Genomic DNA, 20,055 nt, shown 5'->3' on the forward strand with positions numbered 1-20,055 from the left:
ATCTGTATGAGCTACTGGTTTGTTAAACAGATTGTCAGGTTGAACCCCTTCACGACCAGCTGATTCTGCGCTTTCAGTTTTCTTTTTCGCCATTCTTCCAAAAGACACAACTTTTTGATTTTTCTGTCGTTATAGGCACGTGCGGGCTCCTTTTTTGCAGATCGAGCTATACTTTTAAATGAAACCATGAGTTTTCCCATATAGTGTACTGGAAAACGGCAGAAAAAATCTAAATGCGGTATAATTGCAAAAAAAGTGTGATTGCACGATATTTTCTTCACTGTGTTCACTATATGGTAAAACTGATATGTCAGTGTGATGCCTCAGGTCGGTACTAGTTCGTAGACACCAAACATGTATAGGTTTACGTTTATCTAAGGGGTTAAAAAAATTTCAGAAGTTTGTCCAAAAGAAGTGACGTACAATTTACGCCATTTTCCGCAACCTGTAGTGTTCTGATTTTTCGGGATCTATGGCTTAGTGACAGCTTATTTTTTGCGTCTCAGGCTGCCGTTTTTAACGGTACCATTTTTGCGCAGATGCTACTTTTTGATCGCCTGTTATTGCATTTAGCACAAAACTTGTGGCGACAAAACAATGTAATTTTGGCGTTTGGAATTTTTTTGCCACTATGCCCTTTACCGACCCGGATAATTTTATATTTTCATAGATCGGGCATTTCTGAATGCGATACCAAATGTGTATATTTTTTATTTTTTTTAACCCTTTAATTTTCAATGGGGTGAAAGAAGGGTGATTTGAACTTTAGGTTTTTTTTAATTTTCTACTTAAAGGGAACCTGTCATCAGAAATTTCGCCCAAAAGCTAAAAGATTCCCCCTCTGCAGCTCCTGGGCTGCATTCTAGGAAGGTCCCTGTTATTATTGTGCCCCATGTGAGACCAAAATAAAGCCTTTATAAAGTGCTACCTTTTTGTATGCAGCTTCTGTAAATGGGACACGGGGGCGGGCTCTCTGGCGTCCGTTATTCTGCCTCCTGGTCCTGTATGCCGCCCCTAATCGCTCCTTTCCATATCTGATGCACCGCCCACTGCTCCAGCCATCCCCGCGCATGCACAGTGCCAGTCTCACGGGACTGAGCAGTGTGACCGCTGGTGACGTGTGCGCAGACAAGTGATTATGGGCGGGACTGTGACTGTTATCAGCAAGTACCCGCCCATAATCTCGTGAGCGCGCAAACCTCTCCAGCGGTCACACTGAGCTCAGTGTAGATGCTAGACTGTATGGGCTGCTTCCAGGGATGACGTCCCTTTGTCACGTGATAGTATTTTGAACACGCCCCTATCACGTGACAAAGGGACGTCATCCCTGGAAGCAGCCCATACAGTCTAGCATCTACACTGAGCTCAGTGTGACCGCTGGTGAGGTTTGCGCGCTCACGAGATTATGGGCGGGTACTTGCTGATAACAGTCACAGTCCCGCCCATAATCACTTGTCTGCGCACACGTCACCAGCGGTCACACTGCTCAGTCCCGTGAGACTGGCACTGGGCATGCGCGGGGATGGCTGGAGCAGTGGGCGGTGCATCAGATATGGAAAGGAGCGATTAGGGGCGGCATACAGGACCAGGAGGCAGAATAACGGACGCCAGAGAGCCCGCCCCCGTGTCCCATTTACAGAAGCTGCATACAAAAAGGTAGCACTTTATAAAGGCTTTATTTTGGTCTCACATGGGGCACAATAATAACAGGGACCTTCCTAGAATGCAGCCCAGGAGCTGCAGAGGGGGAATCTTTTAGCTTTTGGGTGAAATTTCTGATGACCGGTTCCCTTTAATTTTTTTAAAACTTTTTTAAACTTTTTTTTTTTTTAATTTTACTAGGTCCCCTAGAGGACTATAACGATTATCAGTCTGATCTCTCATTCATTTCTCCTGATCAAAGCAGCACCACTCACACTGGGAGAAATGATAATCTCTTACAACAACCAGCTGTTTCTTACGGGACCTGAGTCATGTGAGCACAGAAGTCTTCACATGACCCTGTGCTACAGTTACAACTACCGGATCCGCGTGATCGTCACGTGACTTCCGGTATCGGCCTGTGAGTAAAGTTATAGCACGATCGCTATTATAATGGCGCTGTCACATATTGATAGCCCCATTTAAGGGGTTAAAAGGCACCGGCGCATAGCAATTCCACTCTTGCGTAGCAGGCACACATGTCGGCTGTATAAATCAGCTGAGATGTGCGCTAATCAACGCAGGCTGCTTGCTTGAACGGAGTCACACGTTAAATCACTGCATCCTTCCCTTTAAGTGCACTAAGGAGAATATAACTGAGGCCTAAAAGGCTGAGTATTTACTAATTCTAATTCATGTTAATCCATGCAGTTTTTATCAATTCTCATATAGCTCAATGGGCCTATATTCTGTGTGATGCCGTGTGTTGCTTGATTATCAATATTAGGCCCTGTGCGCACTGGGAAATAACTTTTTTTTTTTAAAAAATCTGCACCCTCTGGCAGAATACCGCACCCGCGGCAAAAACTGCAGTAATAATGCACCCACGTTATTTCCGCCGTTTTGCCGCAGGTTGGTCCCTGCGGTTTTTTACTATTATCTATGGCAAAAACCGCAGGTACCTGCAAATAAGTGACATACTTGCTGCAGAAATTCTGCAGCAAAACCTATAGGGAAAAAAACCCGCAGTGTGCGCACAGCATTTTGGATTTCCCATAGATTTTGCTGGGGAAGGACTGCAGAAAGGTTATGAACAAAAACCGCACCTTTTTGGCAGCAAAACCGTGGCAAAAAACACAGCAAAACCGCGGCAAAAAACGCAGTGTGTGCACAGGACCTTGCGCTGCTTATTTCTTAAAGCGAACCTGTCACCAGATTTTTCCCTATAAAACTAAAAGAATCCCCTTCTGCAGCTCCTGGGCTGCATTCTATGAAGGTGCATCTTGGCCCTGACTCCCCTTCCAGACCCCAAAAATAACTTTATGAAACTTGGCCATTAGGTATGCTAATTACCTGTGTTGGCCAGATGGGCGGGCTCATTTTCTAGTACTTTATCCCCCACCTGCCGCTGATCACCGTCCTCCTTCCTTGATTGATGGGATGACGCCCTCCGTCATCATCCTCGTCGCATTATCAAATCTCGCGCCTGTGCAGTTAGGTCGGCTCGCGCAGGCGCAGTTTGCTCTGCCATATTGCGGGCAGAGCCGAAAACAGCTGCCCTCGCTCGCGCCAGTGAGCTAAATGCGCAGGCGCGAGATTATGGGCGGGTACGAGCATGGCGGTGGTGAGGTTGGCGCTGTGCATGACCTCACCAGTGCCATCCTCGTACCTGCCCATAATCTCGCTCCTGAGCATTTAGCTTACCGGCGTGAGTGAGGGTAGCTATGTTTTCTACTCTGCCCGCGATATGGCAGAGCAAACTGCGCCTGCGCGAGCCGACCTAACTTCACAGTCGCGAGATTTGAAAATGCGACGAGGATGATGACAGAGGCGTCAATCAAGGATGGAGGACGGCGATCAGCGGCAGGAGGGGGGACAGGAGCAGAAAATGAGCCCGCCCATCTGGCCAACACAGGTAATTGGCATACCTAACGGCCAAGTTTTATAAAGTTATTTTTGGGGTTTGGAGGGTGAGTCAGGGCTAAGGTGCACCTTCATAGAATGCAGCCAGGAGCTGCAGAAGGGGATTCTTTTAGTTTAATAGGTAAAAATCTGGTGACAGGTTCCCGTTTAACTTCCACCTCTAGTGCAATCTCAGGTTGCAGTTTTTAGGTTTCTGATTTGCCTTATTTACTTGTTATTGCGTTCTAAATAGGATATGAGCAACTTTTAAATACTTTGCATAATAAATAAATAAATACATGCTCATACAGGATCTGTAATGGTGATTTTCAGAACAATTTCCCGAGTTTCTTTTTCACAGTCAACCGCAGTGTGTGGATGCACCATAAAGCTATGCTCACACCCAGCATTTTTGCAGTGTTTTTTTTTTTTTTTAAAATTTTTTTATATATATATAATATATCTCTATCTATATATCTCTATATATACAGTTAGGTCCAGAAATATTTGGACAGTGACACAATTTTCGCGAGTTGGGCTCTGCATGCCACCACATTGGATTTGAAATGAAATCTCGACAACAGAATTCAAGTGCAGATTGTAACGTTTAATTTGAAGGTTTGAACAAAAATATCTGATAGAAATTGTAGGAATTGTACACATTTCTTTACAAACACTCCACATTTTAGGAGGTCAAAAGTAATTGGACAAATAAACCAAACCCAAACAAAATATTTTTATTTTCAATATTTTGTTGCGAATCCTTTGGAGGCAATCACTGCCTTAAGTCTGGAAACCATGGACATCACCAAACGCTGGGTTTCCTCCTTCTTAATGCTTTGCCAGGCCTTTACAGCCGCAGCCTTCAGGTCTTGCTTGTTTGTGGGTCTTTCCGTCTTAAGTCTGGATTTGAGCAAGTGAAATGCATGCTCAATTGGGTTAAGATCTGGTGATTGACTTGGCCATTGCAGAATGTTCCACTTTTTTGCACTTATGAACTCCTGGTTAGCTTTGGCTGTATGCTTGGGGTCATTGTCCATCTGTACTAATGAAGCGCCGTCCGATCAACTTTGCGGCATTTGGCTGAATCTGGGCTGAAAGTATATCCCGGTACACTTCAGAATTCATCCGGCTACTCTTGTCTGCTGTTATGTCATCAATAAACACAAGTGACCCACTGCCATTGAAAGCCATGCATGCCCATGCCATCACGTTGCCTCCACCATGTTTTACAGAGGATGTGGTGTGCCTTGGATCATGTGCCGTTCCCTTTCTTCTCCAAACTTTTTTCTTCCCATCATTCTGGTACAGGTTGATCTTTGTCTCATCTGTCCATAGAATACTTTTCCAGAACTGAGCTGGCTTCATGAGGTGTTTTTCAGCAAATTTAACTCTGGCCTGTCTATTTTTGGAATTGATGAATGGTTTGCATCTAGATGTGAACCCTTTGTATTTACTTTCATGGAGTCTTCGCTTTACTGTTGACTTAGAGACAGATACACCTACTTCACTGAGAGTGTTCTGGACTTCAGTTGATGTTGTGAACGGGTTCTTCTTCACCAAAGAAAGTATGCGGCGATCATCCACCACTGTTGTCATCCGTGGACGCCCAGGCCTTTTTGAGTTTCCAAGCTCACCAGTCAATTCCTTTTTTCTCAGAATGTACCCGACTGTTGATTTTGCTACTCCAAGCATGTCTGCTATCTCTCTGATGGATTTTTTCTTTTTTTTCAGCCTCAGGATGTTCTGCTTCACCTCAATTGAGAGTTCCTTAGACCGCATGTTGTCTGGTCACAGCAACAGCTTACAAATGCAAAACCACACACCTGTAATCAACCCCAGACCTTTTAACTACTTCATTGATTACAGGTTAACAAGGGAGATGCCTTCAGAGTTAATTGCAGCCCTTAGAGTCCCTTGTCCAATTACTTTTGGTCCCTTGAAAAACAGGAGGCTATGCATTACAGAGCTATGATTCCTAAACCCTTTCTCCGATTTGGATGTGAAAACTCTCATATTGCAGCTGGGAGTGTGCATTTTCAGCCCATATTATATATATAATTGTATTTCTGAACCTGTTTTTGTAAACAGCTAAAATAACAAAACTTGTGTCACTGTCCAAATATTTCTGGACCTAACTGTATATATATCTATATCTCTATCTGCACCTAAAACCTGGTTTTGGCGGTAAAATCGTGTTCAAAATACCCACTTAGCAGCGTTTTTTGCCGTTTAGGTGTGCTTTGTCTACCATACTGCGTTAAAAACGCAACAGTTTTTGAACCACTGAACAAAATGCTGCAAAAATGCTGAAATAATTGTCATACAAAACGCTGCAGTGCTCAAATTCAGTCAGATGAAAAAAGAAAAAAAAAATGGTGAATATTTCTGAAATCTCATCGCTTTTGCTGGTACTGTTAAAAGTAGCTTTTAATTTGCATAGAAAATGCAGCAAAAAAACCCAACCCACTGCAAACGCTGCATGTGAACACAGCCTAATGGTTTTCTCTGTTTTTTGAATGTTTTTTTAATTTAAAAACAGTTGTCAACCTATAATAAACTATTTTCTGCTTCTTAGCGGGACACTCTAGGGAACATGGAAGCTTTGGGGCTTTGCCTGTTTATTACCTCCGTCAACGCTGAAGACATGACGTTCACGTTTACTGAACTTCTACGGGCTTTAGATGTAAGGTAAATTACCGTTATGTTGCTTTTGTCCATGTTCTCTTATTTTCGTCTTTCATTTTTTACCGTAGAATTGATATAAGCAGTGATGTGTGAAATCAAAAGGCAAGCACATTATTGGTATCATGCCCTCGGCTCTACTTATTGAATTTTAATATATATATTTTTTTTAACTTTTTTTTTTACATTTTATTTTTTGTTTTACATTACACTAATATCGGTCTTTCTCGCAGCGTCAGCAAATGTTTTGGGCTTTTGAATCAAATTGATATCAACATGGATAATCTGAGCACCAAAGTTGACAATGCGGTATCCAAGCTTAAGAAAAAATATGAAACCACATGCCACTTGTACCAAAAATTTCAGAGGTAAACGTTCTTTTTCTTTTTTAAAGAGTTACTGAAAAATGTTTTACTTAAATGATTTGCTGAATTCGTTGCGAAGTTTAACAACCATATTGTCTATTTTGTTGTATTTTTTTTTTAATTCATGCAACACTAGTGTATATACAGAACATGATCACTTAGCTGCTGTATATAGACACAGCTCTGCTCCATATAAAAAAAAAAACCTTATGCGCAGCTGATTACGGGGTGTGACAGGGTAACTTGGAGTGGTGCGCCTAGAGTGGCCCTCAGGCCCTTATTCCAGGGGTACTTCGGATGGTGAAGAGGTCTGGACCGCCAGTGTAGCCCTGACTCTTGATCAGCCCTGGTCTAATATCCCCTCTCCCCCACCCCCAGAGAGGGCCTGGACAAGAGTGATGAATCCCACAAAAACAGACAGGGGTAAACTAAAGCACAAACTCACTGCAAGCACTCATAGGGGTAAAGACAATACGTGCTCAGGGAGAAATAAAGTAAAGGAAGGAAATAAACAACGAGGATATTTCCACAGCACACCAAATAGCACTCCGCAGTTTACCAATAGCTGGAAAACAAGACACAATGACCGGTATCGCTAGAGATATTATCGACATAGAGGAAAAGATTCCACCATCTTTTAAAGGGCGGAGGTGGCTTTCTCGTAAAGCGAGTTACAAATTTACAGAAATTTTTGCTTGTTAAGCGAAATTCTCGTTAAGTGGGTACTCGTTAAGCGAGGTACCACTGTAACTTATTTTTTAGCCACTAGTTATGAGGTCACCTTAACAGTGACATGTAGCCGTGTGCTGTTGTTTTGTTAACGTCCACAGAAATAAATGGGAGTTACTGAAGAAGCATAATACAGTATGGTATTAGCTTTCCAAAACTCAGTAGTTACGCCAACAGAATAGTGCAGATGTGCCTACCTGCTTTCATAGCGCAGGCTCTCATAGACTGGAACTAGAAACCGTAAAGGCCGCTTTTCACACTGCGATATCTGTACCGATATCGCCAGCGTGCGTACCTGCCCCCATCGGTTGTGCGACACGGGCAAATCTCTGCCCCTGTCGCACAACATCGCACGGACCCGTCACACGGACTTACCTTCCCTGCGACGTCGCTGTGACCGGCGAACCGCCTCCTTTCTAAGGGGGCGGTTCGGTCAGCGTCACAGCGACGTCACAGCAGCGTCACTGAACCGCTGCCAATAAAAGCGGAGGGGCAGAGATGAGCGGGACGAACATCCCGCCCACCTCCTTCCTTCCGCATTGCGGCCGGGAGGCAGGTAAGGAGAGCTTTCTCGTTCCTGCGGTGTCACACGGAGCAATGTGTGCTCCCGCAGCATCGAGGAACAACTTCGTTACTGCTACAGTAACGATATTTGAGAATGGACCCCCGATGTCACCGATGAGCGATTTTGCACGTTTTTGCGACGATGCAAAATCGCTCAGGTGTCACACGCAACGGCATCGCTAAAGCGACCGGATGTGCGTCACAAATTCCGTGACCCCAACGAGATCGCTGTAGCGATCTCGTAGTGTGTAAAGCCCGCTTAAGTCCCATCTGGGCCATGAAAAGCAAATATCCTTACTTACCAGAATCCCACAATGTCTGTCTGCTATTTCATCCTTTTTCTCTGCTGTATTCCTAAAACTGAACATGGAAAAAACAGAATTCATCATCTTTCCTCCTCCTCCTCCTCACTCAACCCCCTACCTAACATATCCATCAATGTCAATGGTTACTCACTTTCCCCAGTCCCACATGCTCGCTGCCTAGGAATAACTCTAGACTCTAATCTCTCTTTCAAGCCACACATCCAAGCCCTCTTCACCTCCTGCCGCCTCAAACTCAAAAATATTTCCCGTATTCGTACATTCCTTTCCCAAGAAGCTGCAAAACCCCTAGTACATGCCCTTATTTTCTCCCTCCTGGATTATTGTAACCCCCTGCTCTGTGACCTCCCTTCTAACAGTCTTGCACCCCTACAATCTATTCTAAACTATACTGACCGACTAATCCACCTGTCCCCCCGCTACTCCCCAACCTCTTCTCTCTGCCAATCCCTTCACTGGCTTCCCATTGCTCAACAACTCCAGTTCAAAACACTAACCATGACCTACAAAGCCTTCCACAACCTGTCTCCTCCCTACATCTGTGACCTAGTCTCCCGGTACTTACCTGCACGTAACCTTTGATCCTCACAAGATCTCCTTCTCTGCTCCCCTCTCATCTCCTCTTCCCACCATCGCATCCAAGATTTCTCCCGTGCCTCCCCCATACTCTGGAATACTCTGCACAACATATCAGACTCCTGTCTACCTTGACAAGCTTCAAAAGGAACCTGAAGATCCACCTCTTCCAACAAGCCTACAACCTGCCGTAACCCTCAGTCTGATACAGCGCCGCACGACCAGCTCTACCCTCACCTACTGTATCCTCACCTATCCCTTGTAGACTGTGAGCCCTCGCGGGCAGGGACCTCTATCCTCCTGTACCAGTCTGTGTTTTGTATTTATAATTTATTGTACTTGTCCCCATTATGTATACCCATTTCACATATAAAGCGCCATGGAATAAATGGCGTTATAATAATAACCTCTTGAGCCATGGGCTTAGGTAAAAGTGGCTTTTCCATGTTCAGCGAATTATGATCAAAAATTTTAAATCTGTTGTGCCATGTGGGCTGTGGCTCAGTGGTTATTGCTCTCCGTTTGTAGTGCAGGGGCTATGTGTACAATCCCTCCAAAGATAACATCTGCAAGGCGTTAATATGTTCTCCTCATGCTTGTGTGACCTTTCTCCTATACTATCAACTTATACTGATGGGGACTTTAGACTGTCAGCTAAGGGGGATTGTAAAAGATTATTTATTTTTTGTAAAAGGAAACCTGGGTTTTTGCAATCCTCATTCAGATAAAAGTGAAACTAGCATAAATGTCGGCAACAAGTCTGTGCAAATTCAGCCGACAATACACAGGATAGGCTAAATGAAGAGGTGGTAGTATCCTGTCCAGAGATACGAAGACTTTTTTTTTTTTTTTTTTAACACGTGGTGTCCCTTGTAAATGGGATTGTCTGCACATTATAGCGTCACTGACAGGTAATTACATGGGAAGGGCCGAGGTGTGTACTGTATTCACACAAAACTGAGTATACTGTAACCTGTGTCTGAGATGCTGGGTGATCAAGTACAAGCTGTAATGTTAGTACTAAGCTAAATATCCACTGTGATCTCATTCAGTTAGTCTTGTATATTGACTGACCTGTGGACCGAACAGTGGGACAGTTTTACAAAGGGGGAAAAAAACCCAAACCTCACACTTGATTAAAAATCGCATCCTATGTTAAAAATCCCTTTCATAGCACTCTGTATTGTGCTGTTCCATTGCACGGTGGCTCAGTGGTTAGCACTGCAGTTTGCAGCACTGGGGTCCTCGGTTCAAATCCCACCAAGGACACTATCTGCAAGGAGCTTGTATGTTCTCCCCGTGTTTGCGTGGGTTTCCTCCGGGTACTCCGGTTTCCTCCCACAATTCAAAAATATACTGATGGGGACCTTAGATTGTGAGCCCCAATGGGGACAGTATTGCTGATGTATGTAAAGCGCTGTGGAATTAATAGCGCTATATAAATGAATACAATTATTATTATTATTGTTCCTCCTAGAAATGCATGAATAAACTTTGAAACTGGGATTTGCTACTTCCATATCATTACAGTCTATGCATGACATGATTTTAAAGCACCACGCCAGTGTTTGGGGGAGGGGGGTTTCCCCGTTTTTTGTTTTTTTTTTTGTTAATTGCACCTCTCAAATGGTGCTTTAAAGGGAATCTGTCACCAGGTTTTTGCCACCTAATCTGATCTGAAAGCCTCATAACGTAGGGGCAAAGACCCTGATTCCAGTGGTGTTTCACTTGCTGGGCTATTTAGTGTAGTTTTAGCAGTAAATTCTTATTAGAAGACTACTTAGTGTGCTGGCAGGTAGCCAATTGCACTGCGATTGTAACTGTTCATTGGATCCTAACATGGCCTTTAAAATTGGATAGACTTTTTAAACTTTTAATATATTTTTGGATTTTAAATATGACCGGAACGTGACTGTTGGGTATCCTATGTGAGTGCGTGCCTGCTCTTCTATATCCGTGCACCGTCCAGCCAAGTGACCTTCAGAGGACTGGGTGAGCTGGATCTATTTATCCTTAGCGTGCTGCCAGGTAGTCCAGCATATTCATGAGCTCTGTATAACTGCTAGATCAGCAGCAGAAAAAACATTAATTTTATCAAATTGACAGCAAACAGCTCAGTAAGTGACACACAGCTGGAATCAGGGTCCAGGTCTACATTTTGCTGCTCTGAGATGGGGGAGTAAAAACCTGGTGACAGTCCCTTTAACTGTAAACCTCCTGACTCCTGCATTATACACTGCCGCTTGCGGCTTCATCTTCTATCTTTGCTGCCCTGGTTGGTCTCCGGTGATTTGTGACCTGCTGGCAGCTCCAGTGTTTCATGGAGCGTGCTGGAGGTCACAACTCAATTCAACTCTATGAGCACCTCGTTATGGCTCTCAGAGATGCATTAAACTCTTGTGATGTAACGTCTTACGTCTGGACAGTCAAAAGATGTCGCCTTTGGACCAGAGCGGTGTCTGTAAAAGGTGAAGCTGCCAGAAGGCTACTCTAGCATTAAACCTCCCCTTCCATCCCCCCATTAATGAGCCATTCGCAGTTTCACTGTACCATCCGTATGTACTTACACGTGCATGGCTTAATCTTTGAGACAAACATATGCTACCGGCACGATCAACCAGGTGCCCCCCCCTCCAAAAAAAACCCCAAAACGCTGGAGTTGTGACTTTGTACAACTTATACAAAAAACAAGAATGCAATGATTTGGGAATCTTTTAAATAAAAAGTATTTCATTCACAGAACGTAGAACACAGATCACAAGATTTCAAGATCCATTTCATTTGAAAAAATTAACTTTGAAAAAAATAATTTAGAAATTTTGGAAACCGCAACAAAATTCAAAAATGTTGGGAGGGTTAACATAAGGCTGGAAAAGTACCATATTTTTCAGACGATAAGACGCACTTATTTTCCCCCAAATGTTGGGGGAAAGTGGGGGGTGCATCTTATAGTCTGAATGTAGGGCTGCGGGGAATGAGGGTGCTGCGGTGGGGCGGGTCATCGGCGGCAAGAGTAGGCTGTAGCAGCGCCTGCCGTGGCCACGTGGGCCCGCTCACTTCATATGCATGCCCATCCTCCCGCCCATTATCTCTCAGCACTGAAGCTGGCGCTGACAGGTGGGCGGGAGGATGTGCGGGGGAGCCGGCCCGCATGCTACAGCCTGAAGTGATCATGTGCGGCTGTATTCACTGCCCCCTGCGCTGATGATGATATCATCATCAGCGCGGGGGGCAGTGAATAAGTACGGTATACTCACCGTTCCCCTGCAGCATTGCGATGTCCTCCTGTCTGCCGGCCAGCTGATGTGTGTGTAGAGAGCAGTGAGCACAGCGATGACATCATCCCTGTGTGCACCGCTCTCCACACAAATCAGTGGCCGGCAGACAGAAGGACATCGCAATGCTGCAGGGGAACGGCTCCACACACAGGTCAGCGGCGCTGCTGCTGAAGATGATCGATGCTGCAGGGAGTGAGGAAAGGGGAGTATAAACATTTTTTTTTCTGTGCCACAGGATGCAGGCCATATAGGGGTATATACCAAGATGGGGGTATTTACCAGGATGGGGGATATGCCAGGATGAGGGACATATATACAAGGATGGGGATCATATACAAGGCAGGAGGATCATTACCAGGATGGGGTACCTTAGTAGAGAATTTGGGGACATTACCCCCATAACGGTGTCAGCAGCAGATCCTCGCCCCATAACAGTGTGTCACGACCACATTTTTTGCTTAAAATTTCATTTTCCGCCTCTAAAACCAGGGTTCGTCTTATGGTCCGAAAAATACGGTGTCACAGCCAGAGGATGAGTTTTCAGCTAAGTCACATAACAGTATAAAAAAAAAGCATGTTAGGCAGGGTCTCCCATAATGGTAGACATTGCTCTGTGCCAACTTTTTTGACGTGTTGCTGCTTATCGAATTCGAAATAACTTATCTTTTAAAAATGAAATAGAGAAATGTCCAACTTTCACCTTCTTATCTGTGTTTTATGTTCTGTTGTGAATAAAAAATGGCTAGGAAATTTCCCAATAATTTATATATTTTCTTTTTATATACACTTTGCACAGCGTCAAAACTGATTTGGGATTGTAATATACAGTCAGGGCCAGAAATATTTGGACAGTGACACAAGTTTTGTTATTTTAGCTGTTTACAAAAACATGTTCAGAAATACAATTATATATATAATATGGGCTGAAAGTGCACACTCACAGCTTCAATATGAGAGTTTTCACATCCAAATCGGAGAAAGGGTTTAGGAATCATAGCTCTGTAATGCATAGCCTCCTCTTTTTCAAGGGACCAAAAGTAATTGGACAAGGGACTCTAGGGGCTGCAATTAACTCTGAAGGCATCTCCCTTGTTAACCTGTAATCAATGAAGTAGTTAAAAGGTCTGGGGTTGATTACAGGTGTGTGGTTTTGCATTTGGAAGCTGTTGCTGTGACCAGACAACATGCGGTCTAAGGAACTCTCAATTGAGGTGAAGCAGAACATCCTGAGGCTGAAAAAAAAGAAAATATCCATCAGAGAGATAGCAGACATGCTTGGAGTAGCAAAATCAACAGTCGGGTACATTCTGAGAAAAAAGGAATTGACTGGTGAGTTTGGGAACTCAAAAAGGCCTGGGCGTCCACGGATGACAACAGTGGTGGATGATCGCCGCATACTTTCTTTGGTGAAGAAGAACCCGTTCACAACATCAACTGAAGTCCAGAACACTCTCAGTGAAGTAGGTGTATCTGTCTCTAAGTCAACAGTAAAGAGAAGACTCCATGAAAGTAAATACAAAGGGTTCACATCTAGATGCAAACCATTCATCAATTCCAAAAATAGACAGGCCAGAGTTAAATTTGCTGAAAAACACCTCATGAAGCCAGCTCAGTTCTGGAAAAGTATTCTATGGACAGATGAGACAAAGATCAATCTGTACCAGAATGATGGGAAGAAAAAAGTTTGGAGAAGAAAGGGAACGGCACATGATCCAAGGCACACCACATCCTCTGTAAAACATGGTGGAGGGAACGTGATGGCATGGGCATGCATGGCTTTCAATGGCACTGGGTCACTTGTGTTTATTGATGACATAACAGCAGACAAGAGTAGCCGGATGAATTCTGAAGTGTACAGGGATATACTTTCAGCCCAGATTCAGCCAAATGCCGCAAAGTTGATCAGACGGCGCTTCATAGTACAGATGGACAATGACCCCAAGCATACAGCCAAAGCTACCCAGGAGTTCATGAGTGCAAAAAAGTGGAACATTCTGCAATGGCCAAGTCAATCACCAGATCTTAACCCAATTGAGCATGCATTTCACTTGCTCAAATCCAGACTTAAGACGGAAAGACCCACAAACAAGCAAGACCTGAAGGCTGCGACTGTAAAGGCCTGGCAAAGCATTAAGAAGGAGGAAACCCAGCGTTTGGTGATGTCCATGGGTTCCAGACTTAAGGCAGTGATTGACTCCAAAGGATTCGCAACAAAATATTGAAAATAAAAATATTTTGTTTGGGTTTGGTTTATTTGTCCAATTACTTTTGACCTCCTAAAATGTGGAGTGTTTGTAAAGAAATGTGTACAATTCCTACAATTTCTATTAGATATTTTTGTTCAAACCTTCAAATTAAACGTTACAATCTGCACTTGAATTCTGTTGTAGAGATTTCATTTCAAATCCAATGTGGTGGCATGCAGAGCCCAACTCGCGAAAATTGTGTCACTGTCCAAATATTTCTGGACCTAACTGTATGTACAGTGCCTTGTGAAAGTATTCGGCCCCCTTGAATTTTTCAACCTTTTCCCACATTTCAGGCTTCAAACATAAAGATAAAAATTTTAATGTTCTGGTGAAGAATCAACAAGTGGGACACAATTTGGAAGTTGAACGAAATTTATTGCTTATTTTAAACCTTTATAAAAAATAATAAGCTGGAAATTGAGGCGTGCAATATTATTCGGCCCCTTGAAGTTAATACTTTGTAGCGCCACCTTTTGCTGCGATTACAGCTGCAGTCGCTTGGGACATGTCTCTATCAGGTTTGCACATCGAGAGACTGAAATTCTTGCCCATTCTTCCTTTGCAAACAGCTGGACCTGAGTGATGTTGGATGGAGAGCGTTTGTGAACAGCAATGTTCAGCTTTCCACAGATTCTCGATTGGCTTCAGGTCTGGACTTTGACTTGGCCATTCTAACACCTGGATACGTTTATTTGTGAACCATTCCATTGTAGATTTTGCTGTATGTTTGGGATCTTTGTCTTGTTGGAAGACATATCTCCGTCCCTGTCTCAGGTCTTTTCCAGACTCAAACAGGTTTTCTTTAAGAATGGTCCTGTATTTAGCTCCATCCATCTTCCCATCAATTTTAACCATTTTCCCGGTCTATGCTGAAGAAAAGCAGGCCAAAACCATAATTCTGCCACCACCATGTTTGACAGTGAGGACGGTGTGTTCAGGGTGATGAGCTGTGTTGCTTTTATGCCAAACATATCGTTTGGCATTGTGCCCAAATAGTTTGATTTTGGTTTCATCTGACCAGAGCACCTTCTTCCACATGTTTGGTGTGTCTCCCAGGTGGCTTGTGGCAAACTTTAAACAACACTTTTATGGATATCTTTGAGAAATGGCTTTCTTCTTGCCACTCTTTCATGAAGGCCAGATTTGTGCAGTGTACGACTGATTGTTGTCCTATGGACAGACCCTCCCACCTCAGCTGTAGATCTCTGCAGTTCATCCAGAGTAATCATGGGCCTCTTGGCTGCATCTCTGATCAGTATTCTCCTTGTTTGAGATGAAAGTTTGGATGGATAGCCGGGTCTTGGTAGATTTGCAGTGGTATGATACTCCTTCCATTTCAATATGATCGCTTGCACAGTGCTCCTTGGGATGTTTAAAGTTTTGGAAATCTTTTTGTAATCAAATTCGGCTTTAAACTTCTCCACAACAGTATCATGGACCTGCCTGTTGTGTTCCTTGGTCTTCATGATGCTATCTGCGCTTTAAGACTAGAAGTCCCAGAAATTTCGAGCCCCTCCCCCACCCCCTGAAGTCCCGAAAGAGGGTCAAATGACTGATGATAAACTGTATAGAACTAACTAGAAACGAAATGGCAAAACTCAATGGAAAACAACAACCTCCTGTGGTGCGACAGTAATGGCCTTAATTACAGAACAAAAGACGGTGATTATAGGATGTTAGCTAAAATCCTTCAGGTCATTCGACCCGTCTCTGGATTCCAAAGGTAGAAATATTAAATGACCCCTCTCTGGGACTTCTAGTGTTAAACAGAACACTGAGACTATCATAGAGCAGGTGCATTTATACGGAGACTTGATTACACACAGGAGGCTTATATTTATCATCATCAGTCATTTGGGACAACATTGAATCATTCAGAGATCCTCAATGAACTTCTGGAGTGAGTTTACTGCACTGAAAGTAAAGGGGATGAATATTATTGCACACCCCACTTTTCAGTTATTTTAAGCTTTTTTTTAGAAAAAATAAATAGGCAATAAATTTCGTTTAACTTCACAATTGTGTCCCACTTGTTGTTGATTCTTCACCATAACATTAACTTTTTTTATCTTTATGTTTGAAGCCTGAAATGTGGGAAAAGGTTGAAAAATTCAAGGGGGCCGAATACTTTCGCAAGGCACTGTATTTCAAGGAGAAATAATTGAAGAATTGCAGAAAGTATTCTTAGAAAAGAGGCCTAAAATGTTATGTCATGTAGAATTAAAGTATTTACTAAAAATCACATTTGGGGGGAGGGAGGAGAGGTAGTCAGGTCCTCTATAATATACAGATGCAAGATTGCATTCCTATTGTCACAAGATTTGTTTACACAGACATTTTAGCACTTTTCCCAGTGTTTTCCTTTGCAAGAATTTTAACTATTCTTACCAGTATGACATTTAAAAAGTAATGAATAAAAATGTTGATATTGGATTTGTAAAAATAGTAATTGCTTGCTATTTGTTTTCTTTTAAGGACCTTTGACAACATTTTTATGGACCAGATAAATAATCAGTGAGTATATTTTTATGCTCTTTCTTCATAATTATCCTGTTGTCTAACGTCAAACATCCTGTCCTATAGGTTCCCATACACATATTCGATAAGCTAGCTAAACTCCTAAGTCAAATAATTGGTAATGGGTCTTCCTGCTCTGTATTGCACGCTGGTAAGTTGCGGCAGCTTACTTATCCACACTTAGAGAACAAAAGAAATAGTCCTCCAAGCCATCATTCATGTGTATGGGGGAGTTGAGGGAAATAGTTATTATCTTATGTGTACTGATGATGTCAACCATAAGGCCTAAGCCACATGGCATGAAAATCGGAGCGAGTGGAATGTGATGTTTTATCGCATTCCACTCTGACCAATATTAGCCTATGTCCTAGCACCCATGAGCGATTATTTTCTCAGCCCTAATTGGACCGAGAAAACAATCGCAGCATGCGGCGATTGTAATGCGAGATTTATTTCCCTCGCACCTATTCAAGTCTATGGGGCGAGAGAAAAATCGCATTGCACTCTCATTACACTGGTGTTCTGCGAGTGCAGGGCGAGAATGGCAATAGCCGGCAACGGAGGAGAGAGAGCGATAAATCCCTCCCATCTTCAGAGCCGGCCCGCCCCCCCCCCCCCCCCCCCCAGCCAAGGTCCGATCGCATGATCTGACCTCAGTCAGATCATGTCATGTCAGGTCACACGCATGACACACGGCTCCTGCTGTGCTGCCAGCGTGAGCAGAGTGTCATGCGAGGATCGCAGTAGATTCCCATGTGGCCCCAGCCTTAGACACATTCTTAAGTTGAATCTTGCAACAAACGAGTTTTGACAACCGATCACATACCCGCTACCATTTGCATCGAAGTTGTCTGGGCTTGAATAATTCAGCCAGTAGTTGGACAAATGATTTTTACCGGTTGCTTTATTGAGGGACACAGAACCATGGGATAGTCTGCTGCCATCTGGAGACTGACACTAGTATTACGTGGAATTAAAAATTGTCTCCTCCCCAGCAGCCTATAACGTGCCTGCTAGCCACTGGCAACCACAGTTTTTTTTCTATTGTCAGTTGGAGAAAGGTCTGTGATACTAGGTTAGGTGTTACTGTCGATCATATTCCCGGGCTGGGAAGGCATGGTCCCGGCCATTGATATCTGGGCGTACCTGTGCTGCTTGGTCATGGGGAGCGGTAGGGCGTTCCTGGACAGGTTCTCATCTGTGAGGTGCTCCCCCCCCCCCCCCTTCCAGTCCATCTCATCTCTTCTGGCGGTGATGTCCTATTTTGGCTTGGACGCCGGCTACACACTGGGATTCTTCACCTCTGCATGAGACGCGTCACTGTGGATTTAGCGTCTGTCCCCTTTCGTTACAAGGGTAATCCCTCGTTGGACTTCTGACCGGGTAAGCTATTCCCATTGGGGAGCTGACTCTTGTAGGTCCCCAATGGCATTTTTCCTCACCTGCTCACCACGCTTTTACACTTTTTTGAATTTTCCAACATTTCTTGCTACATCTTCTGGATGTCTGAGTCGAGAGGACCATGCGTGCCCTCCGGCCTAACCTGCACTTGTTAACTGTTATGCATGTACTTGCTTCATAGCAAGTTCTCAACTGGCCAGTCTATACCTTATTGTGCTTCCTGTTCTCCTCCTTCCCTTGCAGATGTCAGCTCAGTGACTTCTCACCAGTATCGTAGATCCCGGCTGCTATCTAAGCAGCCTCGTAATTCCAAATTGATTTCCCAGCAGCCTTTTCTTCTTCACTAGGGATGCATTCTCGGGGCTTCTAAAATCTAGCTCCAGTGCAGAATCAGTGTTGGATCCTTATCAGTTTGGAAGTTTGAGGGACTTGGTAGAGAGTTTAATTACAGCAGTCGATTCTTCCCTAGGGGTTGGACCGGTGTACCCTCTTCCACCTGGTGAAGGATTATTCAGAAGGTTTAATCATGTGGTTTAAGCTTTTGCTGACCATCAGGAGTTTACAGATGTATTTCAGAGAGCCTGGGAACACCCATACAAATGTTTTCAAAAGTGTAGTCATATGGAAGTGTTATACCCTTTTCCAGTGGAGTTGGTAGGTTCCTGGTCTACTCAGTCAGTGGTTGATACTCCTGTATCCCGCCTATCTAGAATGACTACCCTGCTTCTTGCTGAGCTTGCGGCATTAAAGGATCCCACAAACGACTCATTGAGTCTGTGGCTAAGTCAACATTTGAGGTGGCCGGGTTTGCCCTTTGTCCGGCCTTCGCCGCTATCTTGGTTGCAAAGGCTCTTTTAGCATACGCTAAGCACTTGCGGCGCAGTTTTCTAGCTAGGTCCCAGGAGGTGGAGTTAGCTGAGGTTGCAGACCAGATTGGGCATGTAGCTAAATGTGTTCTGCATCCCTTGATGTGGTTATGCTCAGGCTGCATGCAACTGTGTGGCTATCCGAGGTATGCTGTGGCTTAAGGATTGGAGAGTGAATTTAGCTTCAAAGAAGTCTCTTACACTGTTACCTTTTCAGAGATCCCACCTTTTTTGAATCAGGCTGGATAAAATTATTGCTTATTCAACAGGGGGTAAAAGTACTCTGCTACCTAAAGCTAGGGGTAGCTGGCTGCTTAGAAGAAGTGGAACCTTTAAACTTCATCCCTTTTAACAGTATCCAGCTCTAGAGGTTTTGGTCCATCCGAAACCCTGTCCATCCCAGGGTGCTAAGAGAGCCTCCTCTAGGCCAGTCCCCACTGGACGTCTTACTGGGCCCGGTGGTAAGACCTCTGGTTCCAGGAACAATAGCAGGGTCGACGCTTGACTGGCGGTCCCCACTCGGAGATTCCCCCCAGGTGGGAAGTCGCCTCCTTCTTTTTCAGGAGGTATGGTTGGGGGCAGTCAGTGATCTTTGGGTCAGAGAGGTTGTCTCCTCGGGCTATGGAATATAGTTCATTATTCCACATGATTGTTTTCTCCGTTCTCTTCACTCTAGCTTGTAGCAGAAAAGCTATGTCTTCATTGAAACCAGATCTTAACCTGAGTGATTACAACAGTCCCCCTTTGGAATTTTTCAGGGGTTTTCAAACCTTTTTGTTCCCAGAAAGGATGCCTCTGTGCGGCCTATGTGGTCATGCCCATTCAATTTGGCGAGTTGCTATTGGCGATAGATATTCAATACGCTTATCTGCGTATTTTTCCGACTCACCAGTGTTGCCTTGGTTTCCGATCAACCATTAGTACTTTCAGTTCTGGACTCTGCTCTTTGTATTGGCATG

General features: G+C 44.0%; 1 protein-coding gene across 1 annotated transcript in view; it reads left to right on the top strand.

Annotated features, from left to right (window-relative positions):
• Nucleotides 1-20,055, top strand: part of RB1 (RB transcriptional corepressor 1) — a 334,069-nt gene that overhangs the window by 55,563 nt on the left and 258,451 nt on the right. The window contains exons 3-5 of the mRNA XM_075336899.1: nt 6,122-6,234; nt 6,462-6,596; nt 16,788-16,826. Of these exons, the coding sequence (XP_075193014.1) occupies nt 6,122-6,234; nt 6,462-6,596; nt 16,788-16,826 (287 nt within the window). The remainder of the gene's footprint in view (nt 1-6,121; nt 6,235-6,461; nt 6,597-16,787; nt 16,827-20,055) is intronic.

The sequence above is a fragment of the Anomaloglossus baeobatrachus genome, chromosome 2 (genome assembly GCF_048569485.1).
Source record: "Anomaloglossus baeobatrachus isolate aAnoBae1 chromosome 2, aAnoBae1.hap1, whole genome shotgun sequence".
NCBI classification, from domain to species: Eukaryota; Metazoa; Chordata; class Amphibia; order Anura; family Aromobatidae; genus Anomaloglossus; species Anomaloglossus baeobatrachus.